This window comes from Curcuma longa, chromosome 4 (assembly GCF_044706935.1).
Source record: "Curcuma longa cultivar G26 ecotype Majalengka, Jawa Barat chromosome 4, ITB_CL_G26_1.1, whole genome shotgun sequence".
Classification (NCBI taxonomy): domain Eukaryota; kingdom Viridiplantae; phylum Streptophyta; class Magnoliopsida; order Zingiberales; family Zingiberaceae; genus Curcuma; species Curcuma longa.
Window position 1 is genome coordinate 4,224,892 of NC_133864.1, and position 25,332 is coordinate 4,250,223.

General features: G+C 37.6%; 2 protein-coding genes and 1 pseudogene across 2 annotated transcripts; all 3 read right to left on the reverse strand.

Moving 5' to 3' along the window:
* Positions 1-881: 881 nt before the first annotated feature.
* Positions 882-3,107, reverse strand: LOC141826934 (rust resistance kinase Lr10-like; annotated as a pseudogene).
* Positions 3,108-12,267: 9,160 nt separating this feature from the next.
* On the reverse strand, positions 12,268-14,495 carry LOC141827630 (LEAF RUST 10 DISEASE-RESISTANCE LOCUS RECEPTOR-LIKE PROTEIN KINASE-like 2.1). The gene is made up of 3 exons (XM_074714919.1): positions 13,776-14,495; positions 13,536-13,699; positions 12,268-13,454 (listed from the first exon to the last, which is right to left on the reverse strand). Exons 1-3 carry the CDS (start codon positions 14,471-14,473, stop codon positions 12,277-12,279), a joined length of 2,040 nt encoding a protein of 679 aa, XP_074571020.1. The 5' UTR covers positions 14,474-14,495; the 3' UTR covers positions 12,268-12,276.
* A 5,079-nt stretch (positions 14,496-19,574) lies between these two features.
* LOC141825896 (cationic amino acid transporter 6, chloroplastic-like) lies at positions 19,575-23,346 on the reverse strand. The gene is made up of 4 exons (XM_074713165.1): positions 22,845-23,346; positions 22,428-22,650; positions 21,749-22,100; positions 19,575-20,522 (listed from the first exon to the last, which is right to left on the reverse strand). The coding sequence occupies exons 1-4, from the start codon at positions 23,293-23,295 to the stop codon at positions 19,737-19,739; spliced, it is 1,812 nt and encodes a 603-aa protein (XP_074569266.1). The 5' UTR covers positions 23,296-23,346; the 3' UTR covers positions 19,575-19,736.
* Positions 23,347-25,332: the final 1,986 nt, after the last annotated feature.

Below are 25,332 nucleotides of genomic sequence, written 5' to 3' on the forward strand. Positions count from 1 at the left end.
TTGGCCGTGTTTTCCATTGGACTCCTATCAACTCCTCATCGGAGCGCAAAATGGCATGTTGGGGAACACAAATTGGTCATGTTCTCTGTTAGAATCTTCACTTTCTCCTCATCAAGGCATAGAACGGAGCACGGACGTGTTGGGTAACACGGATTGACCGTATTTCCTATTGGAATCTTGAATTATACCTCCGTTCCTACATCAGTTTAGTATAACTATTAAGCAAACTTTTGAGATGCATATCTAGATAGTTAATTATTCTCTACAATTTCATCACTTCCATTTGGAGGAGGTTCTTTGTATTTGTCTTCGCTACGTGGCATAGGAGGTAGCATCCGACTGTCTCACCCATCGGTCCTAACACTGATTAAATAGGTTGTAGTCTCTCAAACTCTTGTATCATTTTTCGAAACTTAAATAAAATACAGTATTAGAATGGAAGTCTTGGTGTACTAGTAATTTATTACCATGTTATTTGATAGTCATGAATTCGAGTCGCAAAAAATAACTTATGCAAGGTAGAGTAAAACTGTATATAATAGATTCAATATAATTTGACTCTTTCTCGTAATCCTATATTGACAGAAATTTTATACATGGAATGTCCTTTTTAATACTTTTGTACATTTCTTGGACATAATTCAAATATTATGAGTGAACTAATGTTCATTCAAATGGTTTTTCAATAATGAGTTCTTCAAAATCATGCCCTTTGAAACATAAGAGATCAGAAAATTATAGCAACAATGAGTTTATTAGGGCAGAATCACAAATTAATATTCCATAAATAATTAGAACAAATTAAGTTTGCAAAAGCAAGGCCTTATAAAAGCAACACCGCCCTTAATTGAAAGCAAAGACTTAACTCACAGACAATAACATTAAGAGGTACAAATTAAAGACTCACGATGATCATTTTCAAGAATTGTATCACCTGATTCTGAAATGCTTGCTAAGTCAATAATTGTTGAATTTGAGCAAGGCTCACCTATCGCAATCGTATTGGTTGAGGAATGAAACGGCTTGGGCGGCAACGGTAGAGTCTCAACATCAGCTTCTAACATTTCTAATACTCTACTCATTGTTGGCCGATCGTATGATTTAGTTTGAATGCACCACAATCCAATCAGGGCCAACTTTTTCTCCAAAGATTCTATCTCAAATGTGTTATCTAGTCGTGCCTCATCATCTAATTGAGAGAGCTTATCATAAATCCATGAGGGATAGTAAACTTGACTTGAATTCTCTACGCGAGGATTTACATTCCTTCTTTTTCCTGCCATTTCCAATAGCAACATTCCGAAGCTATACACATCGGCCTTGTAAGATATAACTCCGAAGCTCCTAGATATCAATTCAGGTGCTATGTAGCCTATCGTTCCTCTTGCAGCACTAACCGACACCAGAGCTTTGTTCCTCGGGTACAGTTTTGCCAATCCAAAATCAGCAATCTTCGGATTGAAATTATGATCGAGCAAAATGTTGTGAGGCTTGATGTCGAAGTGTAAAATTTGCATATCGCATCCCCTGTGCAAGTAATCGATGCCTCGTGCAATGCCAGTGGCAATCTCAATGAGTTTGTTTGAGGTAAACATATTGCTTGTTGTTCTGTCGCCAAAAATATACTTATCGAGGGAGCCATTAACCATGTACTCATAGACCAGTGCTCTTTTGGAATCTTCGGCACAAAATCCAACAAGTCTCACCACATGAACGTGGTGGATCTTTCCGATAGTTGAAACTTCATTGATGAAGTCGTCGCCGTTCAGTTTGGAATCCCCCAACAGTTTGACAGCGACAAGAACACCGCCAGGGAGCTCTCCTTTGAACACGGATCCGAATCCTCCTTGTCCCAACTTGTCTCTAAAGTGCCTTGTGATCGCGACTATTTCAGAGTAGGCATATCGCTTTGGCACTAATGCTTGATGGTTACGAAGAAACCTCTCCACGATATCGATCTCCCCTTTTGTGAGCCATAATTTGTAGGCGAGGAAGAACAAAATTATCATGGGCGCAGCCACAAACCTACAAAGTAGCACTAGAGCTGCACTAGAAGAACAAAAACATTAGTATTGTGAATGTTAAGAAGTATAAAATAGCTAGAGTTGCTAGCTACATATATACCTATCAAGAAAAGGACAATCTGAGTTGATACCTTTATGACCGTTATCAGTCTGAAATTCCTGCTGGAGTAAGCAAAGTAACCCTTGGCGCAGTCGAAAAATCGTATCTCGGCTCTAATTAACAAGGATACAACAGAGCGCACTTTGTCGCTATGATACAAGTATCTGCAAGCAAGAAACAGATTTGATCAACAGATTACATGATTTCTTTTAAGGATCAATGCTTGTGATCGTTTCCAGAGATATGGCACCTAGAAACAGCCACATTGAGACAAGTACGAATAGCCACAGATAGGGAGGGAGGACGGCGTGTATGTAACAATAGAACCCCTTTTGTAGAATCGAGTACACGTCAGCTGCAGAAATATTCTCCAAAAGAGAACCGTACGACATGGAGTAATCGTCAAGCAGGGGAATACAACCCAAAGGCTTGCATGAGGATTGGAGGTGTTGTAGATCATGCCATCAAATCCAACTACGGCGTAGGTAAAACTGCTGTCGCTGTGGCTGCTCAGGCAAGAAACTGGTACGTAACCGCTAGCATGGATTTCTTTAGTGCAATTCATGAAACAAGCTGTGAGATCAATGCCGAAAATATATTCGCAGTGCGTATCCAATTGCAGAATAGTTTGAGACGGGAGACGACAGGTTTCGTTGACTAAGTAATTAGGATCCACCAGGCTGAAAGGGTATTCAATCATTTCAGTATAGGAGAATCGGGAGTTTTGAATCCACTTGGGTAACGTAGTAGTCTGCGGCGCCGATGTGGATGACGGCTTCGTCGCCGGTGCAGTCGAGCTCGTAAACTGGTCTTCCACAGCCGGAGGGATCGCCTTTCCGGCGGAGAGGGCTGCTGAGGTTATGGAGTCGGCCACAAGAAAAGGAAGGGCAGTGAGAGCCTGCAGCTGTTCCAAAGTTGGAGAAGAGGAGGAGAAGGGAGAACATAGACGTGTAGAGACAAAGATTCTTCTCCTCCATGATCATACACCTTGATGGATCACTGCAAAACTGGTGAAGAAGTTGGAATTAATATAAAAGAAAAAAAAAAAGAGATCCAAGTCCATCGTTAGTCAATCAACATGGCTCCACTTTGTCGGCAAAAGTAAACCATGGAGGACTTGGACTTGGACTTGCTGCCATTGAAGCCTGTGCGAGAAGTCATCGATTGAGAGTGCGCACAAAGCAATGGATTAGGAAAGGATGAGAGCAAATTGTATCTACTAACTAGTCTAATACGTCTCTGATGATTGAGAAGTCATCGCTGCCATTCCAGTCATTTTGTGTAGTCATCCATGGAGTCCACGCAAAGCAAACCAATGCAATGGATCAGGGAAGGAAGGATGACAGCAACTTAATTGTCTCTAGCAATTCCAATTCCAACACGAAGCTTCGCATGAAACTTCGCCGTGAGGTATACACTTGAATACTCACAATAAACTAGTAGTAGTGTTCGAGTATTAAAGATGGGTCGTCGGGTTGATCGTGATCTGATCAAGTTCAACGTGATTTGAGTTGTAATTGGCATGGGCCTGCAAGAGCTGTGATATGCCAGGCCCTCACCGAGCTGTGTCAAAAACTGGGCCTGCCTAAGGCGCGCGGCTCAATTTTCTGGTCATTCCAAAGAGGAAGAGGATAATAATAATAATAATAATAATAATAATAAATACATATCTCATTTTTGGATTGATGAAATCAAATATCTCATATAATTCTCTTTTCGATAATACCTCACTCTTCTTTTTTATTGTTCATCTAGGGAAAACAACTTCAAGATATTTTTTTATTTAAAAAAAATCTAATATCTTCCTTTGTCTCCGTTGAAGAGTTTGCTTCTGGGTCATTACTCTCAACATAGTATACATTATTGTTTAAGGCCATAGATATATTCAGGAGCATTAGACGAATACATATGTCTTCATTTGAAATCATTCCGAATTTTCTAAATCTAAAGCTAAACTGGGCCTACGATATTTTAAAAATAAAAAATTTAATTTAATCCATCATAGAAAAGTCCTATGAACTCATTGGTGGTGTTAGATAATAAGTATCATAATTTTACCATTTACAATGAGCTTCTATCATCAATTACAACAAGCTTACTATAAAAAGGAACTGCAAAACAACTTAGTTATAACAACTATAATTCGTAGTTGCTATAATATAAATGTTAAATTTTAAATTTTAAGCGGTCTTAACTTTTGATTCGGGTTGAACCACGAAATACACAATATATCAAATCGAAGTTTATTCAGAGATCTTCGATTTGATATATTGTGTGTTTTGTGGTTCAACCCGAGTCAAAAGTTATAACCTTTCAAAATTCAAGATTTAACATTCAGGTTATAGCAGTAGCAGCTACGGTTTCTTAGCTGCTACAACGGAGCTGCCACGTAGTTGTAGCATCTAAGATTTCATAGCTGCTACAATATGAATGTTAAATTTTAAACCTTGAAAGGCTATAATATTTTACTCAAGTTAAATCACGGAACACATAATATATCAAATCGAAGATATCTAGACGAACCTCAATTTAATATATGTGTGTTTTGTGATTCAACCTGTGTCAAAAGTTATAGTATCTCAAAATTTAAGATTTAATATTTATATTGTAGCAGCTATGATTTTGTACCTACTACAACAGAGCTGCCACATAGTGATAATAGCTATGATTTCATAACTGCTACAATGTGAATGTTAAATCCTAAATTTTGAGAGGTGATAATTTTTGACTCGGGTTGAACCACGGAACGTATAATATATCAAATCGAAGATCTCTAAACGAGTTTTGATTTGATATATTGTATGTTCTGTGTTTCAACATGAGTCAAAAGTTATAACCTCTCAAAATTTAAAATTTATCATTCACATTATAGCAACTATGAAATCGTAGCTACTAGAATTGAGTTGTCACTCAGTTCCTTTTTATAGTAAACTCATTGTAAATGATGTTGAAAGCTCATTGTAAATGGTAAGACGATCGATGATACTGATTATTCGACACCACAAATGAGTTCATAAGACTCCCCTTTGTCGTACAAAATAAAATTTTTAATTTTTAGAATGTCATAGGTTCATCCGTCGATTTCATCCCAAAAGTGGCTATTGGTCCTAGAGATGTCTAAATCACTCCAAACAAACTTTTATGTGCTCAACATAGTCTCTTTATTACTCTCATGCAGTCAAATACCATCGTGATACACTATATTAAACTTAGTTTTTTTAAACTCGTTCCTTCCTTAAGAAATGATGTCAGAATCTCATTGTAAATAGTATGACGATGATATTTCCTATCTGAGACCACAAATGATAAGTTCATAGAACTCCCCTAGTTATGATGGACAAAATTAAATTTCTGATTTTCACAATGCATAATTAGGTCCATCAGCTAATTTTGTCCCAAACGTGACTGATGAACCTAAAAATGTCCAAATCACTCTAAACAAACTCCTATATGTTCGGCTCATTCTCCTTATTACACCCATTTCGTTAAACACCATCTCAATATACTATATTGAGAACAATAATTTTTAAATATTATGAAAATTAATGTTCACTCAAATGATTTTTTTAAAAAGAAATAAAAGCCTACAATTTTATTGACAAAATCAAGAAAACTTAATTAAGCACAGATAATGAGTTTTTCATTTGACAACATAAAAGACAACAATATCAACAACAATGCATATTTTCTTATTCTTTGTGTTATCCACGTAAGAAGTAAGAAGCAAAAAATGTGGATCTTTCATATGGATTTGGGCGACACTTTATTCTTCTCACTAATGAATAGTATGGAGATCTTGAATTACTCAATCTTATGAGATTACGCCCTATTTATAATGAACTCAATTTTGTTATCAATTCATCAATAATAACAGAATGGGTTAATAGATTCTACATAGACTCACATCCAATAATACAAATCCACAATTAATTATCTTAATTAGATCACTCAATGGGTTTATATTTACAATGATATAAATCCGCATATTGCAAATAACATGTAAGTCCATCAATAGCGTGATAAAATCTAACACAATCGCCTCACATAATTAAAAAGTAAGAGAGTCATCCTGAAGCTTGTTTGAGAAGTAAAGATAGAATTTGGAAGCCTTGTGAAACACAACTCATTCTTTAACAAATTGGCATGTGATAAGATGTAGTATTGATACCGGAAAGAATACGATTTATTTTGAAGGTGAAATTTCAAAGAGAAAGTTTAGAGAAAGACGTAAGGAATCATAAACGTAGAGAAGTTGTCTCTAGGTTAAACAAATATAATAGATTAAAAATCAATAAAAAAAGTCTCGTCACATCAAATAAACAAAGGTTTAAATAGACCCTAAACCCTAATGATGTAAAAAAGAAAAATAATCCAAATTTAATTGTAAAATAGTTCATTTGGCTCTTTGGTCCGTCGATCCCATGGCAAAGCAACACGGATGTGTCAGCGGACACGGTCTAACCATGCTCAGGAGCACAACCTGTTAAAAATTTAGATAATTTGTCTTGTTTTTGATTTGTCCGGATTTTTAGGTAACCGAGTCTTTTATTTTTAATTATTATTCATGTTGACATGGTCTATTATAAAAGCCTATTTATAGGCTTATTTTTGGTATCAATGATATATTGGTTTTTTCCCTTTATCCTTTTTCTCCTCTATTTTTTTTATATCAGTGGTATCAGAGCCAAATTAGGTTAATTTTTCGCCGCCGCCTCCTTCGTCACCGTCGCCGTAATCCTCGAGTACCTGACATCAACCTTATCTGATTTCTGACCACGTAGACCACGTGGAAGATCAACCTTTTTTTTGGGAGCTGCTTTATCTTGTGCCCCAATCACATAAGTCTTCTTTGGCCAGCCATCGCGAATCAGAGGCCGAAGGCGATCGCCAGCAAGCAGACGCGAGGAATCGCAACGTCGGTGCCAGGTATCAGAATTATCTCCTTCAATGGCATCCGAAAGTAATTTTGTGCAACCTGCAATTCCACGCTTTGATGGTCACTATGACCATTGGAGCATGCTCATGGAGAATTTCTTAAGGTCCAAAGAATATTGGACGGTCGTGATTTCTGGAGTAGAAAAATCAAAAGAAGATGCTGCGCTAACAGAAGAGCAATTGAAAGATCTTAAAGCAAAGAATTATCTCTTCCAAGCTATAGATCGTTCAATCTTGGAAACCATTCTCTGCAAGGATACTGCAAAAGATATCTGGGATTCTATGAAAAAGAAGTACCAAGGCACGACAAGAGCTAAGAGGCAGCAGCTTCAAGCACTTCGTTCAGAGTTTGAAATGCTCCGAATGAAATCAGGAGAATCAGTTTCAGAATATTTTTCAAGAACGATGACAATCGTCAATAAAATGCGGATCCTTGGTGACAAGACAGAGGATGTTCTCATCATCGAAAAAATCCTTCGATCTATGACACCAAAATTTAATTTTGTTGTCTGCGCCATTGAAGAAGCAAATGATGTAAGTACACTTTCAATTGATGAATTACAAGGTTCATTATTGGTTCATGAGCAGAAAATCAATCAATATGAAAAAGAGGAGCAAGCATTGAAGGCTTTATCAGAAAATCACTCTACAAATTATAGAAGTGATAGAGGACGAGGAAGAGGCAGAGGTCGAGGAAGAGGAGGAAGATACAACAACGATCGAGGAAACCAACAACAAAATCAACATCAAGAGAATTATTTTCAAAGAAGAGGACGTGGAGGTTATTATTCAACAACTGATAGAACAAAGTCAGCAGACAAGTCCAATGTTGAATGTTACCGATGTCATAGGTATGGCCATTATAGATCAGAATGTTACACTAATTTGAATAAACAAAATGGAGATCAGACTAACTTTGCAGAAGAAGAAGAAGAAGTGTCTCTTTTGATGGTATGTCATGAGAAAGAGAAAACTCAACGACATGTATGGTATTTAGATACAGGTTGCAGCAACCACATGTGTGGGGAGAAGGATACATTTTCTGACTTAGATGAAACCTTTCGCAGTTCTGTCAAATTTGGCGACAACTCTACAATTTCTGTTATGGGAAAGGGAAAGGTAACCATACAAGCAAAAGGAAATACTACCCATACTATCTCTAATGTTCTTTTTGTGCCAGATTTAAAGACTAATTTGCTTAGTGTGGGTCAACTACAAGAAAAAGGATATGAAATTGCTATTAAAGAAGGAGTTTGTCGCATTCAAGATGCAAAGTTGGGATTAATTGCGCAAGTTCACATGACAGCCAATCGTATGTTTCCACTTTATCTTCATACAACATCTCATTCATGTTTTTCAGCAAAATTTGATGATGAGGCATGGTTATGGCACTTTCGTTATGGACATCTAAATTTTAGTGGATTAAAAACACTAAAACAAAAGAATATGGTGATCGGTCTTCCTCAAATTACAAATCCTTCTCAAGTTTGTGAAGAATGTGTTGTTAGCAAACAACACCGTAATCAATTCCCCCAGGGAAAATCTTGGAGAGCAAAGGCGGCATTGGAGCTTGTCCATTCAGATATTTGCGGGCCAATAACACCACACTCTAATGGAGGTAAAAGATACATAATTACCTTTATTGATGATTATAGTCGCAAAATATGGATTTATTTTTTGCAAGAAAAATCCGAAGCCTTTACTGCTTTCAAAAATTATAAAGTACTTGTCGAGAAAGAAAGTGGCAATTCGATTAAAGTTCTGCGTACAGATCGTGGTGGAGAATATAACTCACATGAATTTGCAAATTTTTGTGAGAATCATGGAATCAGAAGACAACTTACAGCTGCTTACACACCCCAACAGAATGGTATATGTGAAAGGAAGAACCGCACTATTATGAATATGGTGCGAAGCCTTCTGACGACAAGTGGTATTCCTAAAAATTTTTGGCCAGAAGCAGTTAATTGGAGTATCCATATATTGAATAGAAGTCCCACATTATCTGTTCAAAATATGACACCAGAGGAAGCTTGGAGTGGAAGAAAACCAACGGTTGATCATTTTCGGATTTTCGGATGTATTGCTTATGCTCATATTCCAGATGAAAGGAGAAAGAAGTTAGACAACAAAGGTGAAAAATGCATTTTTCTTGGTATAAGTAATACATCAAAAGCTTATAGATTATATAATCCTTGCACTAAGAAAATCATTATAAGTCGTGATGTTATTTTTGATGAAAAAGACACTTGGCCATGGAATCAAAATGGTGTTAAAAGAATTATCCCAGCAGATCTTGATGATGATGAGAAAGTACAACAATCTATGGAGGATAAGCAACAAATCCCAGTAGATCTTGATGATGATGAGAAAGTACAACAACCTATGGAGGATAAGCAACATGAGGAAGTCTCTCAAAATACTCCTATAACAGATCAAAGTTCAATGGAAGTAGAATCGCAAAGGCCACAACGTGTTCGAAGAAGACCAGCATGGATGTCTAATTATGAGGTGACTGGAATTGATCAAGGTGATGATCCTCTTACACATTTTGCTTTATTTTCAGATTGTGATCCTACAACCTTTGAAAGTGCCGTCAAAGATGCAAAATGGCGTAAGGCGATGGATGATGAAATTGAAGCCATTGAAAGAAATGATACTTGGGAGCTGATTGATCTTCCAAAAGGACACAAAACCATTGGTGTAAAGTGGGTCTTCAAAACAAAGATAAAAGAAAATGGTGAAGTTGACAAGTATAAGGCGCGTCTAGTAGCTAAGGGATATAAGCAAGAGTATGGAATTGATTATACAGAAGTTTTTGCTCCTGTTGCAAGACATGACACAATCAGATTGGTGGTTGCATTGGCGGCACAGAACTCATGGCCTATTTACCAACTAGATGTCAAATCAGCATTTTTGCATGGAAACTTGGAGGAACAGGTATTTGTAGAACAACCTCTTGGTTATATTAAGATCGGAAATGAGCATAAAGTATATAAATTAAAGAAGGCTCTCTATGGATTAAAACAAGCCCCACGAGCTTGGTATAGTCGCATTGAGTCCTATTTCTTCAAAGAAGGCTTTCACAAATGTCCATATGAACATACACTCTTTATTAAAGTTGGAGATAAGGGAAAATTGCTCATCGTCTGCTTATATGTAGACGATCTCATATTTACTGGGACTGATGATATCTTGTTTCAGGAATTCAAGAAATCTATGATGGTTGAATTTGAAATGTCTGATCTTGGAATGATGCATTACTTCCTTGGCATGGAAGTAGTGCAATCAACTAATGGAATCTTTATTTCTCAAAAGAAGTATGTGCAAGAAATTTTGAACAGGTTTCAAATGAAGGATTGCAATCCTGTAAGCACTCCAACTGAGTTCGGCTTGAAGCTAAACAAGGATCATGAAGGGAAGAAGGTGGACAGTACAATTTATAAGCAAATTGTTGGCAGCTTGATGTATTTAACTGCAACAAGGCCAGACATAATGTATCCAGTGAGTTTAATAAGTAGATACATGGAAAATCCAACAGAAATACATTTATTAGCTGCCAAGAGAATCCTTCGCTACTTACAAGGAACTAAAGATTTTGGATTATTCTACAAGAAGGGTGAAAAATCAGAGTTGTTCGGGTTTACTGATAGTGATTATGCAGGAGATCAAGATGATAGAAAGAGCACTTCAGGCTATGTATTTATGTTGGGCACAGGGGCTGTATCATGGTCTTCCAAGAAGCAACCAATTGTCTCCTTGTCAACTACAGAAGCTGAATTTATTGCTGCAACTGCTTGTGCTTGTCAAGCTATCTGGTTGAGAAAAATTCAAACTTGAAGCAACTACAATTTTTTGTGATAACAGCAATCAAACAAGTTGAAGCAACATATCGATGTGAAGTATTATTTTTGTGCAATGATGGACTGATTTATTGCCGAAGTGAAGATCAAGTTGCAGATATACAGACCAAGCCTCTCAAGTTAGCTACATTTGTGAGGTTACGTGGTCTACTTGGAGTTTATTCACGTGCTGCTGTTGTTTTTCTCTTAAACTGATTTCTGCCGATTTCAGTTTAAGGGAGGGTGTTAAAAATTTAGATAATTTGTCTTGTTTTTGATTTGTCTGAGTTTTTAGGTAACTGAGTCTTTTATTTTTAATTATTTTTCATGTTGGCATGGTCAATTGTAAAAGTCTATTTATAGGCTTGTTTTTGGTATCAATGATATATTGGTTTTTTCCCTTTATCCTTTTTCTCCTCTGTTTTTTTTATATCACAACCATATTAGGGAACACAACTTGGCCGTGTTTTCCACTGGACTCCTATCAACTCCTCATTGGAGCGCAAAACGACATGTTAGGGAACACAAATTGGTCATGTTCTCTATTAGAATCTTCACTTTCCCCTCATCAAGGCATAGAACGGAGCACAAGCGTATTAGGTAACACAGACTGACCGTATTTCCTATTGGAATCTTCAATTATGGCTCTGTTCCGGTATCAGTTTAGTATAACCATTAAGCAAACTTTTGAGATGCATATATAGATAGTTAATTATTCTGTACAATTTCATCACTTCCATTTGGAGGAGGTTGTTTGTATTTGTCTTCGCTACGTGGCATAGGAGGTAGCATCCAACCATTTCACCCATCGGTCCTAACACTGATTAAATAGGTTGTAGTCTTGTATCATTTTTCAAAACTTAAATAAAATACAGTATTAGAATGGGAGTCTTGGTGTACTAGTAATTTATTACCATGTTTTTGATAGTCATGAATTCGAGTCACAGAAAATAACTTATGCAAAGTAGAGTAAAACTGTATATAATAGATCCAATATAATTTGACTCTTCTTCGTAACCCTATAGAAATTTTATACATGGAATGCCCTTTTTAATATAATTCAAATATTATGAGTGAACTAATGTTCATTCAAATGGTTTTTCAATAAAGAAAAAAACACAATATCAAGAAAATTTAATAAACCCACTTATGAGTTCTTCAAAATCCATGCCCTTTGAAACATAAGAGATCAGAAACTTAGCAACAATGAGTTTATTAGGGCAGAATCACAAATTAATATTCCATAAATAATTAGAACAAATTAAGTTTGTAAGCAGCCAAAAGCAAGGCTCTTATACATTTAAGCAACACCGCCCTTAATTGAAAGCAAAGACTCACGGACAATAACATTAAAAGGTACAAACATACATATACCTCATTCTGAAATAATTGCTAGCTCGATGATCGTTGAATTCGAGCAAGACTCCCCTTTTCGAATCGTATCCCCTGATTCTGAAATGCTCGCTAAGTCGACAATTGTTGAATTTGAGCAAGGCTCACCTATTGCAATCGTATCGGTTGATGAATGAAATGGCTTGGGCGGCAACGGTAGAGTCTCAACATCAGTTTCTAGCATTTCTAATACTCTACTCATTGTTGGCCGATCGTATGATTTAGTTTGAATGCACCACAATCCAATCAGAGCCAACTTTTTCTCCAAAGATTCTATCTCAAATGTGTTATCTAGTCGTGCCTCATCTAATTGAGAGAGCTTATCATAGATCCACGAGGGATAGTAAACTTGACTTGAATTCTCTATGCGAGGATTTACATTCCTTCTTTTTCCCGCCATTTCCAATAGCAACATTCCGAAGCTATACACATCGGCCTTGTAAGATATAACCCCGAAGCTCCTAGATATCAATTCAGGTGCTATGTAGCCTATCGTTCCTCTTGCAGCACTAACCGACACCAGAGCTTTGTTCCTCGGGTACAGTTTTGCCAATCCAAAATCTGCAATCTTCGGATTGAAATTACGATCGAGCAAAATGTTATGAGGCTTGATGTCGAAGTGTAAAATTTGCATCTCGCATCCCCTGTGCAAGTAATCGATGCCTCGTGCAATGCCAGTGGCAATCTCGATGAGTTTGTTCGAGGTAAACATATTGCTTGTCGTTCTGTCGGCAAAAATATACTTATCGAGGGAGCCATTAGCCATGTAATCATAGACCAGTGCTCTTTTGGAATCTTCGGCACAAAATCCAACAAGTCTCACCACGTGAACATGGTGGATCTTTCCGATAGTTGAAACTTCATTGATGAAGTCGTCGCCATTCAGTTTGGAATCCCCCAACAGTTTGACAGCGACAAGAACACCGCCAGGGAGCTCTCCTTTGAACACGGATCCGAATCCTCCTTGTCCCAACTTGTCTCTGAAGTGCCTTGTGATCGCGACGATTTCAGGATAGGCATATCTTTTTGGCACTAATGCTTGATGGTTACGAAGAAACCTCTCCACGATATCGATCTCCCCTTTTGTGAGCCATAATTTGTAGGCGAGGAAGAACAAAATTATCATTGGCGCAACCACAAACCGACAAAGTAGCGCTAGAGCTGCACTAGAAGCACAAAGCCATAAGTATTGTGAATGATCAAGCAGTATAAAATAGCTAGAGTTGCTAGATAGCTACGTACCTATCAAGATGATCATAATCTGAATTGATACCTTTATGACATATATCAGTTTGTAAGTCCTACTGGATTTTTCAAATTGACCATTCACGCAGTCGAAAAAAGTCATCTCGCCTCTAATTAACAAGGATACAGCACGGTGCACTTTGTCTCTATGATACAAGTATCTGCAAGCAAAAGAGAAGAAAGACAACACGATTACATGATTTCTTTTAAGGAATGTTTGTTTCAGAGGTAAGGCACCTTAGAACTCTCTTCTGACAAAGGCGAGTGATCTCGGATAGGAGGAGAACATGGCGTGTATGACAAATAAACCCCTTTTGAAACATTTGGTAGATGTCAGCGACAGAACCGTTCTCCGAAAGTGTATAGTTGACGTCGTTGTAACCGTCGAGCAGAGGGACACAACCCAAAGGTTTGCATGAGCGTTGGAGGTTGCGCAGTTCATTTCCTCTATCAAATCCAACCACGACATAGGAAAAACTGGTATTGTCGTGGCAAGGAACTGGCACGTAATCAATATCATGGATTTCTTCTCTGCAACTTACAGAACAAGCTGTGACGGTCGGGTCGAAGTAGAATTCGCTTTGCGGATGATAGCCTGGCAAAGGCTGAGAGGGGAGACGGCAGGTTCCGTTGACTAAGTTCGGATCCACCAGGCGCAGGCGCAGCGTGAAACGGGTTTGAATCACTTGGGTAACGTAGTAGTCTGCGGCGTCGATGTGGATGACAGCTTCGTCGCCGGCGCAGTCGAGCTCGTAAGCTGGTCTTCCACATCCGGAGGGATCGCCTTTCCGGCGGAAAGGGCTGCTGAGATTATGGAGCCGGCCACAAGAAAAGGAAGGGCAGTGAGAGCCTGCAGCTGTTCCAAAGTTGGAGAAGAGGAGGAGAAGGGAGAACATAGACGTGTAGAGACAAAGATTCTTCTCCTCCATGATCATGCACCTTGATGGATCACTGCAAAACTGGAGAAGAAGTTGGAATTAATATAAAAGGAAAAAAGAGAAAGAGATCCAAGTCCCTAGTAAGTCAATCAACATGGCTCCACTTTGTCGGCAAAAGTAAACCATGGAGGACTTGGACTTGGACTTGGACTTGCTGCCATTAAAGCCGGTGCCAGAAGTCATCGATTGAGAGCGCGCGCAAAGCAATGGATTAGGAAAGGATGATGAAGTTCAACGTGATTTGAGTTGTAATCGGCATGGGCCTGCAAGAGCTGTCATATGCCAGGCCCTCGCCGAGCTGTGCCAAAGGCTGGGCCTGCTGGTTAAGGCGCGCGGCTTAATTTTATAGTCATTTGAAGGAAAATAATAATAATAAAAAATATTTGATAATTTTTTAAATCATGTATTTAGTTTTGCGTCCTACATAAAATGCATATCTCATTGATCAAATCAAATATCCCATACCATTCTTTTTTCCATAATATCCCACTCTTCTTTTTTATTGTTCATCCAGGAAAAAAACTTCAAGCTTATTTTTTTATTTTTTCAAAAAAAAAATCTAATCTCCTTCGTCGTCTTCGTCGAATAGTTCACTTCCGGATCACTGCTTTCAACATAGTATATATTATTATTTAAGGATATAGATATATTCAGAAGCATTAGACAAGTACATAGGTCGTCGTTTGAAATCATTCGGAGTTCTTTAAGTCTATTAGTTACTTTTGGATAAAATTGGTCGATGGACCTTTGTTATTTAAAAATTTAAAATTATGATATTTTTGAAAAATAAAAGATCAAGGAACTCATTTATAGTATTGGTCAGTAAGTATGATCGTGTCATCCTTATAATGTGTTTTGACATCATTTATCATATTTGAATCGAGTTGAAAAAAAATCACTACTCTCAATATAGTATATTGCGATTGTGTTTGACGATATAGGTGTAATAAGGAGACTGAGCCGAGCATATAAAAGTTTATTTAGAGTAATTTGGATATCTCTAGTCCATCAGTCACATTTGGAATAAAATTGACTCATGGACCTAGGGCATTTTGAAAATAAAAAATTTAATTTTGTCTATCATAAGAAAGACCCATGAACTCATTTGTAGTGTCGGATAGTGAATATCATCATCTCACTATTTACAATGAGCTTTTATCATCATTTACAACGAGCTTACTATAAAAATAAACTGTGAGACAACTCGGCTATAGAAGCTACAATTTCATATATAGTTATTGTAACGTAAATGTTGAATTTTAAATTTTAAGATGTCTTAACTTTTGATTCCGATTAAACCACAAAACGTACAATATATCATGAAGATTATTCAGAGATCTTCGATTTGATATATTATGCGTTTTGTGGTTCAACTCGAGTCAAAAGTTACAATTTTGATATTCACGTTATAGTAATAACAGTTACGATTTCTTAGCTGCTACAACGGAACTGCCACGTAGTTGTAGCAGCTAAGATTTCATAACTACTATAATATGAATGTTAAATTTTATATTTTAAAAGGCTATAATTTTTTACTCAGGTTGAACCACAGAACACACAATATATCAAATAGAAGATATCTAAACGAACTTCAATTTGATATATTGTGTGTTTTTATGGTTCAACCTGAGTCAAAAGTTATAGTATCTTAAAATTTAGGATTTAACATTTATATTATAGCAGCTACGATTTTGCAGTTTCTACAACGGAGCTACCACACAGTTATAATAACTACGATTTCGTAACTGTTACAACGTGAATGTTGATGTGGTAGGTATTGACTGGTCCGACGTGGCCAAAAAGAGTGAATCTTTCTCCTTGGCTCAGATTTATCCCTCATCCAAAAGGATAAGGACGACGACCAAGTTCCCAAACTTAGTCCCCTAAAAACTAACACATTTATGCACCCAACCGTCGAATCAGGATAATCAATCCCGCTGACCCGTTGGATCCTGCCTTTAATACAGCATTAACGATGCATTAACAGCCAATCATATGCATCGATCTCCAAAAATCACGTTCCCTCTGCTACTATATAAACCCCGTAGGTATGAAGATGAAGGGGTTCCTCCTCTGGCTCTCTCTCTCTCTCTCTCGCTCTAGCCCTTATGCATGCTATTTATTTCCTTTCTTTCTTTCTCTTTTCTGACTTGAGCGTCGGAGTGGCTTGCCGGGGCTCACCCTCGGCGCCATTCTAACCCTCTTTCTAAGTGCTTTTCAAGGCTCTCGTCTCTCCTGACGATTCTCTTGAGGAGCGTGTACGTCAGCAATTTTGAACCGGTGTATGAACATATAATATATTAAATCGAAGATCTCTGAACAAGCTTTGATTTGATATATTGTATGTTCCGTGTTTAAATCTAAGTCAAAAGTTATAAATCTCAAAATTTAAAATTTAACATTCACATTATAGCAACTGTGAAATCGTAACTGTTAAAACTGAGTTACCACTCATTTCCTTTTTATAGTAAGCTCATTGTAAATGATGTTGAAAGTTCATTGTAAATGGTAAGACGATGATACTGACTATTCGACACTACAAATGAGTTCATGAAACTCCTCTTTGTCATACAAAAAAAAATTTCTAATTTTTAGAATATCATAGATTCATCGGTCGATTTCGTCCCAAAAGTGGCTAATGAACCTAGAGATCTCCAAATCACTTCAAACAAACTTCTATGTGCTTGGCGTAATCTCTTTATTACTCTCATGCAATCAAATACCATTGTGATACACTATATTGAACTTAATTTTTTTAAATTCATTCCCGCCTTGAGAAATGATGTCGGAGCCTCACTATAAATAATACAACGATGATATTTCTTATCTGACACCACAAATGAGTTCATAGGACTCTCCTATGATGAACAAAATTAAATTTCTAATTTTTACAATGCACTAAGTCTATCAATCGATTTCGTCTCAAACATGACTGATAGATCTAGAGATGTCCAAATCACTTCAAACAAACTCCTATATGTTCAGCTCAATCTCCTTACTACACCCATGTTGTCAAACACCATCTCAATATACTATATTAAAAATAATTATTTTTTTTAACTCGATTCAAATATGATAAATGATGTCAAAAGGGATATTATAAGGGTTACAGATCATGCTGATTAATCGACACCACAATAAGTTCCTAGGACTTCAATTTTTTTCAAAGCTATCAAAATTTTAATTTTTTGAATAGCAAAAGTCCATGATCAGTTTTATCTAAAAGTGATTGATAGACTATAGAGAACTCAGAATAATTTTCAAACGAAGATCTATGTACTCATCTAATGCTCCTAAACACCTGAAAACTCTCAATGGAGACGGAGGAGATTATATTTTTTTGAAAAATAAAATAAAATAGTTTAGAATTTTTTCCCCTAATGAACACTTCAGAGGAAGGTAAGTGTTTTTTTTACTTGATTTGATTTGATCAATCCAACAATTACGTGTTTTGGGAAATACACAAAATGGGAAATACACAAAATCAAATGCGTGGTTGAAAATTGCCAATAAATATCTCAACTATTAGAATTTTCAAAACAAAAATATTTTAAAAAAAAAATCTTATCGTATTTTTCATATCGAAAATATTTTTATTTTAATAATATTATTAACTTCTATATCATATAGAAATAAATTGATTTAATTCGATAAAAAAATTATATATAGAATACTTTTATATTAAAAAAATCTTTAATGACTTGATTAAAATTATTTAAATTTAATTAAAATTGCTTCAATACAATTAAAAATTTTATAATATTATTATAACATGTCATTTAATGGATGTTACAAGGGTATAACAACCATTAACAGTATTAGGATCATTTTAAGCATGTCGAATCAATTTTGATTAAATTTAAATGATTATGGTCAAGTTGATAAAAAATGTTCTCTGTATGTTTTTTTAATCAAATTAAATCTATTTATTTTTACGCTTTTCTATCATTTGGGTTTAAAAGCCTCTTAATTAAAAAAAGGACTAAATTTGAAGAGGATATCAGTAAACTTTTGTTTAAAATTATCAAATTGGTCCTAAATCAAATTTTCTCCATTAATGATGTTCTTTTAATTTTAAATCGATCATGATATATATTTAAATCTTAATTTTGTTAAGTTAGTGACATGATAACGATGTGGTAGAATATTAGATCGATAAATTCATCAATCATGTAACATCCTTATTAAATCATTAACTTTATTTCTAATTGAACATTGGGTTTACAAAAATTTCTATAAATTTTTGAAAATAATTATTCACCACGATCCATTAATTATTGTGGTTGATCGTGTGATTTAGTTTGGATGCACCACCATCCAATTAGGTCATGCTCCTACGTTGTCAATCAATTCCGAGTCCGCGTATTTTGGAGTTTGCATACTCGCAAAGTCCACGGACATTGAGTCTTTTCGAAGATGTACCAAAAGGGTTGTTTTAATTCATCGTCTTTATGAGTTTATGGACACTAAATCTTTCCGAAGATATACTTAAAGGGGTTATTTCCAATCCCTCATCTTTCTGAATCCATAAACATAGAGTCTTTCCAAGGATATATCCAAAGAAATTATTCTCAATCCATCATCTTTTCAAATTTATAGATGCTAACTCCTTATCCAAAATGATTGTTCCTAATCTATATGCATCCTTTGAGTCCATGGGCATCGAGTTTTTTCAAGATGTGCCCAAAGGGATTGTTCCAAATCCATCGTGTGGATTACGGCTTTGTCGCCGTCGCAGTTGAGCTCGCAGTCTGGTCTTCCACATCCGGAGGGATCGCCTTTCCGGCGGAAAGGGTGGCTGAGGTTTTGGAGCTGGCCGCGGAGAAGGAAGGGCTGTGAGAGGCTGCAGTTGATCCAAAGTCGGAGAAGAGGAGGAGAAGGGAGAACAGACAAGTGCAGAGACAAAGATTCTTCTCCTCCATGATCATGGACCTCGATGGATCACTGCAAAACTGGAGAAGAAGTTGGAATTAATATAAAAGGAAAGTCCATAGTAATTCAACCGCTTGTTGGCCAAGTAAACCATGGAGAGCTTGGACCTTGAATTCCTGTCACTTGTGAAAGGATGAGAGCAATTGGTATCTAATAACTACTCTAATAGATGTTCTTCCTTTCAATTGATGCCATAAAATTACAAATTAACTTTCATATGTGTGTTTTTCTTCCCTTTTTTTTTTTTTTGTTCCTCCCTTTGAATGTGTTTCTTTTGTCTCTATATTCCACATTTAATTCACAAAAAAAAAAAGGATTAAATTCAAATTCATACTAGTTGAGAGCTGTTATGCTCTGCTACTGCTTTAAAGAGGCTGCCGTTCTCCTCTGCGTCGAAGCTCGAATGCACGCCGTAGAAGACGTAGGCGGCGACGGCGAGCGCCGAGAAGACGACGAACCGCAGGTACGACGCGCCGTCGAGGGAGCCCAGCAGGAAGACGTTGAGGAAGACGGAGGCGGCGGGGACCCACGGCATCAGCGGCACGCCCCAGTGCTCCGGCTTCCGGGCCTCTGGCACCAGGAGTTGAAACGCCTTGAGCAAGGCGACGGCTGAGGCGGTGAATACGGCGAGGAGCGCGGCCTTGGCGGCGCCCGCGGGAGCCAGCTTCCAGACGAGGGTGAAGGAGAGAGCGACGGAGGAGAACACGAAGAGGAAGGAGAGGGTCGGCCAGGCGCTGGCGGTGGAACCGCTGGCGGAGGAGACGTACCGGCGGTAGATGACGGCGTTGCCCACCATGTAGAAGACGAAGAGGGTGCCGATGGAGACGAGGTTGAGGAGGACGTCGAGCTCGGTGAAGAGCGCGATCGCCGCCGTGAACACGCCGAGGAAAACGGAGGCGTTGACTGGCGTGGCGGTCTTGGGGTGGACTTGCGCGAGCCAGGCAGGGACGACGCTGGACCGGCCGATGACGCAGAGGTAGCGCGCTTGCCCCAGCATGGAAACCAGGAGTGACGTCAGGATGCCGAAGCTCGCGCCCGCTCCGATCAACTTCGACGCCCATCCCCAACCGTCGGATCCGCCTAACGCCGCCGAGAACGGCGACTCCGTATTGATCTGCAGGGGGTAAAAAATGTAGACAAGATTACGACGAGACCGACGGCCGACAACGACAGGTGCCCCGCAGCAAGTTGCCATCGACGGTCGAGATCACGGGTTTCCTTTCAGCCGCCATTACAGTGTACCTATAAAACTCCAGACATTTCTAAGAAAGTTTCACTTTGCCCCTTTGAATTTTGTATTTTTTTAATTTTGTACTCCCCACCACCTAGCATTTTTAACATTACATTTTGTTCTCACACTGGATAATTTTATTGGATGGAATTAATGGTAAGTCAAACATAGGATATATAATAAAATAATAGGAAGTAAAATATAGGGATTTAAAATGAAATTAGCAAAAGTATAGAAAAAATAAGTAAAATATAGAACGTAACATGATAGGAAATACAAAATGAAATGATTTTCAAAAAAATATAGGAAGTAAAAAAAATAAAGAGGTAGTATAAAATTTTTTAAATTTTGAAGTGTTAAATGAAAAGGTTTGAATATTATGTGCAAGTAGAGCTTTAAACGATCAAATATATCCAAACTTCATATTGTTCAAGAATTTTTAGTAAAGTAGTGGAGGCAAGTCAAATCTAAAATTCAATTTGACCTTGATTGACATAGATATTATCAAAATTTTAATTTAAGTTTATTTAATTATTTTAAAAAAATTATATTTTTAAGTCTATTTGATTAGTTAATGAGCTTTGTATTATGAATTTATTTATTTGTTTTCGAGAACTACTTTATTTATTTATAAATTTAATAAAAAAAATTAATGAACATGATTCACTAGCTTGTTGAACCATATCTACTAAGTTTATTAATTTAGTTTAGTGAATTTTTTAAAATTTATTTAATCGACTCTATAAATGTTGAACAAATATTAAGTTTGCTAATTTATTTTAACAACCCCATATGGAAATTAACAAAATTGCATTTTTACTGTCATAGTTTTGTGCTGTTGACTGGATAGAGACTAAAATGACTCTGGTCAAATGCAATTTTCCAAACTGTAGGGTGTGAAGTGAAAATATTGAAAACTGACGGTGGAGTGAGGTTTTTTCAAACAGTAGTGGGGGATGGGTATATAGTTAACCGTGTCGGGCCCACCACTAATCAATTCTTAGTACGACACTTCGAAAGTCCACCCGAAACAAGCAAGTGCCCGCGTGGCCCCCACACGGGAAAAAAACAAAGGTAATTACGCAGAGAGAAGAAGAGCGTTAACTTACGGCGTCGTAGGGCACGAGCATGGTCATGGAGGCGGCCATGAGGCAGTAGAGCACCGTCACCACGGCGACGGAGCCGGCGACGCCGACCGGGATGTCGCGCTCCGGGCTTCGCACCTCCTCCGCCATGGTGGACACGGCGTCGTAGCCGATGTAGCTGAGGTAGACCATGGCGGCTCCGTTGAATATCCCGGCCACGCCGTAGGGCATGAACCCGCCGGGGCTCTCCGCCGGATTCGCTGGGTGAGTCAGGTTGCGCACGTCGCCGCGGCAGAAACCGGCGACGACGATGAAGGCGATGAAGGCGAAGTGGATCGCCGTCAGGATCATGTTCAGCACGGAGCTCTCTTTCGTGCTGTGGCAGAGGTTCAGGTCAGACAGAGTACTCAAAATCCGCAGTAATCATTCACAGACAAAAGATTCGATCAATTATCTTCCGGAATAAGACAAAAAGCAAAAGGCGAAGTCGGAACCCGCCACATTATTAGCTTCACGATTTGTTAAAACACGACAAAGGAGATCAAGGACATGGAATCCGAGCCGAAGACGATGAAGGAAGGACCATATACGGCCGATGAAAGCGACGAGTAACCAACTGAAAATGGGGGCGACAGCGACAGGGGCTTGCTGTTGATCTCGATCGGCCAACGAAAGGAATAGGAAATGGAGTTTGATAAGTTACCTGCAGCAGATGCAGATGGAGACGAGGAGGATGACGGCCACGGCGAGGAGATCGAGCTGGTTGAAGCCCTCTGGAAGGCCGGCGACGGCGATCCGCCACTTGGCGGTGGTGTCCACCCCGATGGCGGTGCCCAGGTAGGCGGTGAAGCTCCGAGCGACAGCCGCATTGGAGAAGACGTACTCCATTATCAGATTCGCTCCCGTCAAATACGCTGCGAATTCCCCTGAATCATAAGGTATCGCCGTCCATTTCAGCTTATACTCGAGTTCCTCGGGGAAATTTGCAGCAAAGATCAAGCGATCGAAGAAATTGAATAAACTCGTTTGGAATCAAATTAGATCGCGCGTAGATGACATAGGAAAGGGAAATTTGGGGATCTAGTGCCGCAGAAGACAGAGAAGTAGAGCATTCACTCACCGAAGGTGACCCTAAGGTAGCTGAAGGCCCCGCCGGCGACGGGCATATCGACCGCGAACTCCGTGTAGCAGAAGGCGGAGAGGAGGGCGCAGAGGCCGGCAATGGCGTAGGAGATCACGATGGCGGGGCCGGCGTCGAACCGGGCCGCGCGCCCGGTGGCGACGAAGACCCCGGCGCCGACCATCCCACCGATCCCGAGCCCGACGAGATCCGGCCACCGCAGGGACCGCTCCATGTCCGCGCCCGATCGGGCTCGGAGGCGGCTCATCTCCTCGAAGGTGGTCGTCACGGACCCGGCCCGCCGCCTCAGCCGCCGGGGCGTGTCCGCCACCGCCTGCCCGTACGCTCTCAAACTCGCGAACGACGACGTCGGCGGCGGCAGCAGCGGCGGAGGAGGAGAGGGAGAGGAAGAAGAGATGGCGGCCGCGGTGAGATTCTGCATCTTCTCCATCTCTCTCTCTCTCTCTCTCTCTCTCTCTCTCTCTCTCTCTCTCTCTGTTGTTTTATGGCAGAGCGGTTAAGCGAGGCGGAAGGCTGAAGTGCATTTATTTATAAAAGGAAGAAGAGATAACGATCGCAAGTAAACGTGACGGAGGGCGAAAGGGAAATCAAGGTAAATTTACTAAATCATTCCCTTTGTTTTCTATTTTTTACTATTACACACTTCACTTTGTCATTTTTACCCAAATATTTCTCGACAATTAAAATTTTGAAAGACACATTTCTTAGCAGAGTAAAATGAGTCAACAAATTAACTTGTTCCTAAACCATTCGAATAAACAATTTGCCAACAAAGGCATACGGAAAATAAATATATACGATCAACATCCTTTAATTGTATTCCTCATTTGAAAGAAAATTTTTATAATACGTCGTAACTAGAAATCGAACTGCGGATTACTGAATCACAACTCAGATGTCCTACTGTTGCATCATTATCCCGGAAGACAAATAAATATATGTCAAAGAGGATTGATTGAGAGGGCATTAATTATGGCATCAATTTTTATTTGTTGGTATCAACTTGAAAAGTTAAATTATGTGAATATTTAATTTAACCTAACGTGCATTTATAGTTTAAGTTTCTCTAATAGACAAATATCCTAAATGCTTTTTTAAATATATTCGACTTGAAGGAATGTAAAGTCTAGAGGTTGCTTTTGAATTTATAAAACTTAGGGAGGGGGCTTTTCTAAAAAGTATGTGAAGTTTAGGCGGGTGGAAAATGAAATTTTACATTGTCCGATGACTTAATTATATATAAAAAAAAAGAGTATCTTTAGAAAGGTAAATGAAACGGTAGATACGATGACTTCATTGCCCATAAATGGATTTAATTATTAAAATTTAATTATTGGACAATTATATGGCTAAATGGGACAATAAAATAAATAACTTTACGCGCCACTTGCCGTCTACCCACGCCCCATATTGGTTGCATTGTCCGGGTCCACTAGTTTGTTTGGGAGTTATGGCAACTAGTTGCTGAAATTGAAAACAAATAAATAGAAATCGGATATTGTATATATTAATCATGTTGTCAATAAATTATTTTATTTAATTTAATATAAAATAGAGTAGTTTAAAGAGGCTAAATTAATATATATTATAAACAAGTTTATTGACAAAGAAGCAATAAGGTCAAATTTGGTGTTATCCAAACTTATTTCATAAAATAATCTATTAAAATTAACTCGAATCCAAAATGAATCAAGAGTTTGGTTTGATTATTTTTGATGAATTTTAACTTGATTTTAATTCACTTAGATATTATTTTATTATTTTATTTTTATAGTTTTAATATTATTTGATTGATTAGTAAGTTTAATGTTATAAATTTATTTATTCATTTAAAAATATCTATTTAAAATTTTTATTGATGCGCATAATATATATATAATTCTATTTGTGAGTTCATAATATTTATTCATAAATATTAATAACTTATATTTATTCATTTTAATTTATTAAATTATTTGTTTAATTAATCTTATATATATTAAAGGGCTGAATTCAAAAAGATATTTTTTTTATTAAAATAGTAAAAAAAAGTATCCTTTTTATTTAAATCTTCAAAAGGAGGCTCCTTTTTCATTTATTATTAAAAGAATATTCTATCCCGCCTATGCATATAACTGCAATAACTACACAACTATAGTTGTAGATCTTATAGTTATTACACTATAATATTGATTAGTATTATAAATAAATTATTTATATTATAATAGTTATGATTCGTAACTATTATAATATAAAGTTGACATATATTGATTAGTGTTGACTAGAGATGAACATCTATATTATAAGAGTTATGAACCACAGTTATTAATGTTGATCGGAATTGAAGTGTTGTTGTAATATAATGTTGATCTTTGATATTATAACTACTATAATACAATTTATTTGTATTCATCAGAATTAATGTACCTATATATATTTATAGAGTTTACGAATTCATAGTTATTATAACAATATTAAAAATAAAAAT

What these genes read in the sequence shown, in the direction of transcription:
- LOC141827630 (XM_074714919.1), bottom strand. Translation starts at nt 14,473, where the DNA reads ATGATCATGGAGGAGAAGAATCTTTGTCTCTACACGTCTATGTTCTCC. An exon ending in TGTCAGAAGAGAGTTCTAAG is followed by an intron (nt 13,700 to 13,775) that starts GTGCCTTACCTC and finishes TTTTGCTTGCAG; the next exon opens with ATACTTGTATCATAGAGACA. An exon ending in GATTATGATCATCTTGATAG is followed by an intron (nt 13,455 to 13,535) that starts GTACGTAGCTAT and finishes CTTCTAGTGCAG; the next exon opens with CTCTAGCGCTACTTTGTCGG.
- LOC141825896 (XM_074713165.1), bottom strand. Translation starts at nt 23,295, where the DNA reads ATGGAGAAGATGCAGAATCTCACCGCGGCCGCCATCTCTTCTTCCTCT. An exon ending in CTACCTTAGGGTCACCTTCG is followed by an intron (nt 22,651 to 22,844) that starts GTGAGTGAATGC and finishes CTTATGATTCAG; the next exon opens with GGGAATTCGCAGCGTATTTG. An exon ending in TGCTCGTGCCCTACGACGCC is followed by an intron (nt 20,523 to 21,748) that starts GTAAGTTAACGC and finishes TACCCCCTGCAG; the next exon opens with ATCAATACGGAGTCGCCGTT.